Below are 7,388 nucleotides of genomic sequence, written 5' to 3' on the forward strand. Positions count from 1 at the left end.
TATATACACACAACAATATATTACATAAATGGGCAGTGTGGAAAAAATGTGCATATGTGCATGTTTCTCTACCTGCCATCTCTGTCCCAGTCATACACCTCCACTTTAATTGATCTGAAAGATTCAAAACAGAGCATTTAGAAACAAGGTTTGGGATATTTCCCCCGAAAAGAGAGCAATGGCTGAGCTGATGGATGCTTTCTGATTAAAACAGAGCTGAGAGAATCTGTCTCACTGTGTTTTTCATCTCCATGCTAAAACCAACCAATTACAGGCCATTATCCAGACAGTGCACTCGGAATTAAACAGCGGTCGGCAGAGACTGAACTCCCAGGCTGTGACACGGAGCAGCCGTGGAGCTTCACTTCACCTGACAGGACGCAGGCCAGTTTCATTTAAACATTAATTACATCTGAAGTTTTGAATAATTAGAAACTCATTCTGTTCAAAGCAAGTTAACGCGATCAATTACACAGAGGCAGCTGAGATTTGTAGACTCGTTAATAAAAATGGCTTTCGAGGGTAATAGCTCTAAACGGTATTTTGGCACCAAAGTATGTCACACACTTGTTACCACAAACCAAAAAACAGGGAACTATAAAGATTACACAAATTTAGCCAATCGTTCTTTTTTCTTCTTAATAACTAGCCTAAACTATTTTTGTTTTGCATTCAGTTGTTCCTAGTTCACTCATACATGAAAATTATTTTCATTTTTACACATCCAAAATCCATATGACTTTCTTTCTCCTGTAGAATGACATCAGATTAAATGTTGACATTTTCATTTTTAGGTGAACTAACCCTTTAACTACAAGCTTAAACAGAAAGCCTCTACTGGTCAACAAGCTTCACAATAAATACCAAGCTGGTTGATGGAAAATCATGTCTGTCTTTTTTTAGCAGACAAATTATACTTTTTACGTTTGTTTGATTAGAATAATTCGCTGGTTGTTTAGTCTGCAGTGGTATTAATGAAATCTCCGAGGCACAGAAGCATCATCTGAGCTGGAATCAAACAACGGACCTCAACACAGAGCCTCTACTGAGTAATTCCATAGAGTACATGGGGAGACTCTCCATCTGCTGGTAAAGCAGAATGGTTCAGGAATGGTGTAAGAGAACAGATGTAGCAGATTCATCAGAGATTGTATGGCCCAAGTCTAGAACTTCTCAGATTCCCTGCAGACAGGCAACCAGTGGTTTCACAGAATTTTAACTAAATATCCAGTCCAGTTCACAAAGAATATTGTTCTAGCAAAGATTCTGATTGGTATTTAGAGTGACCAATCACAGTGTATTATATGTTTACACTGAAATATATTACATCACTATAACAGACCAGAGGGGAGACAATAATTATATTATATAAAATATTACATACACTACTGTTCAAGTTTTTTCATTGTTCAATTTTTTTATACATTTTTTTTAATTTAACAAAAGAATGACATTCTTTTTAATTTTTTAGGATTCCAAATCCACCCCAAATCTACTCATTATAATAATAATAGAATTTTACTGCGTTCTTGATCAAATAAATACAACCTTGTTAGCAACTTACAAATCTTTAAAAACCATTAAAAAATGTCCAACCCCAAACATTTAAACAGTAGTGTACATTTTAATATAATAAAAAATATTATAATAAAAGCATTTGTGTTGAAATTCAAATCGGCAAACACTAGAAAAATGTAGAAAAATGAGAAATCTGATCAGAATTTCTACACACTTTTATACTCTAAAAACACATTACGCATTACTAAACATAACTACTTTATAAGACATTCTACAGGAAAACAACTTCCACAACTTTCTACCAACCACCCAGAGGCGCCTGATACATCAGGAAGCCCTGTAGTAATTTCCTCTGTAAAGCCCGAGATGTTTCCCTCAGGATTGTGGCTGATTGACAGGGTTAAGTGCTGTTCCTGTCTCTCCCCAAGATCACAGACAGATGCAGATCAGTTGTGACACTATGGGCAAATTATGGCTTCCCCTCATGTCAATCAAACCAAATTTGCTCTCATTTGTTTAAGACCCCTGAAGGAGGCGCCACCTTCTTTACTAACCTGATGTCACAAAAGCACTCGTCTCTGTAAAAAAGAAAGAGACAAACACCCAGAAAATGCACACGAATGGTCACAGCTGATCATCAGTATAGCAGCACTTTTCTTTTTTTTTTATATGTGATGACTCTCTGCCATATTATTGCTTGAAAGTCAGGTTTGAAAGGTTTTCCTGGTAAAATATGTATGTAAATGACGAAGAAAGCCAAAATATTAAATACCATGGATAAATATATTATGAGTGATCTACACTTTTGTTTTTCTGTGTTGTTCATTATTACTTTTCGTCCCATTTACAGAGGTGGGGGGGGGCAGTTGGGTCACTTCAGAAAGATGGCAGCATCATTATTTTAATTTACACAAACAGATTGATAGGTCTATTAGTAAAAATGTTGACTTTTGCAATCCTTGTTGCAACTTGTATTTGCCAATAGTGACCATTCAAAAATGGGAATATCTTTAATAGTTCTCGAGTACGCCTTCATTAAGTAAGGCATGGAAACTGCATAAACTTTTGCCATTTAATAAAAAAAAAGAACACTAATATCCACAAATTTGTCTCAAAGCCCAACCAATCTAAAATAAAAATAAAAGTAAAAATAACATGATGCTACCATCTTTTTAAAGTCATTCCATATTTTTGGAAGTTTCTAACATTGGACACTCACTGATTGTATTCTGTCTTAAATCCAATATAATAGGATCTGTATAATATATAAAACTCTAATTGTAGACATTTTTGTTGAAAAACATATCCCAACTGCAATATAAATACTCATCTCTGCTGGCATCATTTCAGCAGGTAATAATTAGCATAGCACCATAACAGCTGGAGTTTCCCTTTCCTCTTTCGCTCGGTCTCTCTCACAAACACTCGGGATCAGAGGCCAGGTGGGGACTGGGTGGCAGGTGGTTCTGTTCCCTGTGCCCTGATTGGCTATGACAGCTCTCAGACGACACACAGCTGCCAACATGTCTGCAAATCTCACCTGGGCCATGAAAATGAACGTGCACACACATACACACACAAAAGTATAGCCTAAAAAACATTCATGAACACTAAAAACTAATTGAAAGACACACACATAGACACACACACACACACACACACACACACTGGATAGTACATAGGCCTATGGAGACCAACAAAGACACAGTGCAGGACAACACACAAATATCTGCTGCACAGAAAGTACAAAGCAAAAATAATGTGTCCTTGTAGAGCACATAAATCATAACAGTGTAGCACCGTGAACAGGGCTGTCTGTGATCAAATAATGCTGATGCTATGAGTAGCAGTAGTCTGGTCTCAATGTGCGACTGAATCAAAGAGCTCAGGGACACGATTCCTCTCCACACACACACACACATAGAATCTCGTTTGGGTACAACAGCCTTATTCAGTAAATTTCTACAGGATTCACAACACAGCATGCACATAAATTGGCTCTTATACTCATTCTAATGTGAACCCTCACTGCTAAGATGATTCCAAGTAAGGGAATGTGTGCCCACAGATTAATTAGCATAATACACGCCTAAACATCTACATATAAATACCTTTATATAGTCCTAGACTAAACCTGATTAACTATTATTTTTTTTAATAAGACAAGCATAACATAAATCATAACAACATAACATGTTACTATTATTATTACTTAGAATATAATTTTTTTTAGAATATTTAATAAAAAGTTGAAATAAATAAAAATTACAAAAATATAATATGTACCAATACAATATAAAGAGATTTATGTGATTTGTGTATGGGTATGGGGTATCTAAAAAATCTTATATTTAGAAAAATACAGTGACCTATCAATCACAATTGTGAAAGTCTTGCCCACAGATTTTATGCGCATGCACTGTTAGTGAATGAGAGATGTTAACACTGGAGAAAGACACATGAGCATCAGAACATGCATGTCTCTGTGTGTGTGTGTGTGTGTGTGTGTGTGTGTGTGTGTAAGTGCACCTGTCATAATCTCCATTGCACAGCGCTCTCACAGGAATGGTGAACGGCTGCCAGACAGGGTTCAATGTATTCTTTACCACTTCAGTTTTATGGCAGATAGTGAACCTAAAAAGCAAAAAAGAGAGGTTAAACTCAAACAAAGCAGCATACATTGCATTATTTTTTTTATTACAGCTGGAAGTTTGCATATTGTAAGACCTAGCTGAGTACTAAAAGAACTTTGTCTAGAACAATTTCTTAAGACATTACTTTTTCTTTGACACCACGAAAAGAAGACACGCTTTCCTGCCTGCAAGTGAGAAAGACAGCTAACTCACGTTCCGTCCTCATTACTTCTGTAGAACACCATGAACGGGTCAGAGCGGCCAAAGAAGTCTTTCTTATCCAGCTTATTGGCACAGAACTGCATTGTTGCACAGTCCTGAGAGGTTGAGAGAAAGAATGAAAGAAACAAAGAACAAGGGAAAGGGAAGGAAAAATGGAAGGTAAGATAGAAATAGCGCAGAGAGCAGCTAGTGAATCTAGTGAAATCAGAGGCGCATTGCTTTTTCTTGTACAGCTCAGATGAATGACGAGATTCTGGACCCTCAGGCACAATTCACCCCCCACCATGTCTATACAGCACAGCCATATACACTGTAAACACACATATTTTCTAAAGTCATATGCTTCACACTCACGCTCCATTAACAGCTTTAAAGGTAAAATAACTCTTCTTTGAAAAACACTGAAATAATTTGCTAATGAACAAATCCTCCCACAATTTCCACTGACCCTGACTGTGGCTCAATATTTAGCTCTCAAATAACATGTCTGAGCCTTTTTTAAATCACAATATTTAACAGCATGTCGAAACTGACATCCCCCTACAACACTGACTGTACTTTTCTCATTCTGATGGACACAATGTTTTGTCTTTTCCCAAGGGCTCAATAGTAGAATGTAATAATTTAAATGCAATGGTTTAGTTGATTAGTTTTATGTAAAAATTGCGTTTCTCTTTAAAATCATCTTTAATTATGAAAATCTGGGCCAAAAAGACAAAAAAAACTGCATACAATGATTATCAACCATAATATGAAATTAATTATTGTCTTATCGTATACACAGTTTACATCCATGCATATTTGGACACAAGCACTTTTTTATTATTTTTGCTGCTGACCAAAACATATTCAACTTACAGTTATAAAATGGGTACAGGCTTAAAGTGTACACTCTGATCTTTAATTTGTTTGATTATCATTATTTTTATTTGTCTGATTACATTTGAGACCCTGAAATTGTACTATACCGAAACATTTGTTATTATTAAACCAAAACAATTTTGAAGTTTTTGTTCATTAAAATAAAGCTGACATTTTTGACATATTTATTATGTCATGGCAGCAAAATACAGAGACATTAAAAATTTTAAATGCTAACATTTTAACTAAAACTAAACTAGTAGTATATACATAATACTAAAATAACAGTCCACATGAATCAAGATACCAAGCAAATTTTTACTACTACATGCAATTTCTTGGGATACAGGCCCTTAAACGGGTATTTTGTGACCCAAATGGTTAATCTGTGCCTGGCATCAACAAGCATCAATTCCATTTGAACCAATTAGCCACTAAACACTATCTTGCATTTAGAGTGCCATTCAGAGAATGATGAAATTGTAGGCTGGAGTCAGTGAGGAGAGACGAAGAGTGAGTGAGAAGAGATTGAAGGAGATCTAGAACATTTCCAAAGGAATCATCCACGTGATGCGCAGTAGATACTGCAAATTGCACACCAGTAATGACTGACATCATCGTAAAACCTGCTTGCTAGGGGCTTCTCAGGCCAGAGGGATGTTATCAACACAATGGAGACAACCCTCATTAGCCATAATGGTATGGTGTGAGGTCCAACTGATACAAAGTCATTAGTCTTAATGGTATATCCACTGATGAACATGGCCAGTGGTCTTTCCAAGCTCAGGGACAATTCACCCTATATTTAACAGCCGAGGGAGCTCTACCTTTTTATTACACATTGCTTGAATTGTTTCTTGACTGAAACTAAATCATAGCGTGTGGAGGACTTTGCACATGATTAACAGCCCCATTCAAACCAAGCATTTCCAGCGATTATGATCCAATGAATAGACCTTAGTGGCAAGATCAATTTCAGCTGAAAACCATTTTGGCAGAGAAAAGCAAAACATCAACCTATGCTAGTTTTGAATCGCGCATCTATGAGCAATCGAGCACAAGCGTCAGTCTTCTTTTGGACTGCAATTCTTTCTTCACCAACAGTAAACAACTTAAATGACAGCATTGTTAGTTATATAAATGACTGTCAGTCAAAGCTATTCACATCAGAGCTAAAGCTGCCTGTCTTTGGCCACAATGCACTTCAGAGATGAAACGTTTCATTCATTATTTTGGGCTTGCAGGTAGTATCTAGTTTTTGAATGGGATTTATCTGTGTAACTTCTTAGAAAGATTATTTCAGACTTGCAAACCTTATTTCTGCTATTAAGCATAGGGTTCCACACGCTATTAAGCGTAGGGGTCTCCACATGGTGCATTTCCTCATAGCTGTTCTTTGCATGTACCTGATCAAAACACAGCCTTTCATAACATCCTGTAAAATCTTTTGATCTACTATGTGAAATATATATAGATCAAGCAGATGTACCAATATATTACCCTCACAGAGGGGAAAAGCTTTTTGAGCATTTCAAATGAGCTTGAGTGAGGCTGTGAGTGTGTGCAATAGATGGCTCAAATGAGCAGTCCTTTGTGTGTGTTTGAGCTTGTAGTCAGTGCAACATAGCCATTTACAACCTGGAAAAGCTGTAATTTACTCTGCACTGCTATTTCAGTGATTTAATGAGTACTATCACCAGTGACAGAGTAAACTTTACTAGACAGAGGGACGAAGCTGGAACATTCCAGGAAGAAGACATGATGAAGAGATGGGAGGGATGAACATAGAAACTTTTTGGTCCTCCACTGAATCTACAAATGGAATGGTTGTCTTCTACAATGCAGTCTAACAAGAATATGATGAAATAAAATGACTGAGGACTGCAACATGAAACATGTTATTCAATGCAGTCGAAACAAATCATTTAGTTATTTTAATGAATCACACAATAGGATTTAAAATGAGTTTTTAAACTCCTTTACTCTGAACAAAATGGATGAATACATCAAAGTGCTGTTCTGAATTAACATCTGTCCGCTTTAAAATAAAGCAAGAATTCAAAACTTTAATGAAGATTTAATCAGAATCATTATAGGCTGAGCAGAAAATAAAATACATACATATATACATACATACATACATATATATATACA

General features: G+C 36.2%; 1 protein-coding gene across 1 annotated transcript in view; it reads right to left on the reverse strand.

The window, feature by feature from the left end:
- The window catches only part of LOC122354343 (copine-5-like), a 21,419-nt gene that overhangs the window by 10,028 nt on the left and 4,003 nt on the right, over window positions 1–7,388 (reverse strand). The window contains exons 5-7 of the mRNA XM_043252515.1: window positions 6,540–6,640; window positions 4,365–4,568; window positions 4,048–4,152 (exon numbers count right to left, since the gene is read on the reverse strand). Of these exons, the coding sequence (XP_043108450.1) occupies window positions 4,048–4,152; window positions 4,365–4,568; window positions 6,540–6,640 (410 nt within the window). The remainder of the gene's footprint in view (window positions 1–4,047; window positions 4,153–4,364; window positions 4,569–6,539; window positions 6,641–7,388) is intronic.

This window comes from Puntigrus tetrazona, chromosome 11 (genome assembly GCF_018831695.1).
Source record: "Puntigrus tetrazona isolate hp1 chromosome 11, ASM1883169v1, whole genome shotgun sequence".
Classification (NCBI taxonomy): Eukaryota; Metazoa; Chordata; class Actinopteri; order Cypriniformes; family Cyprinidae; genus Puntigrus; species Puntigrus tetrazona.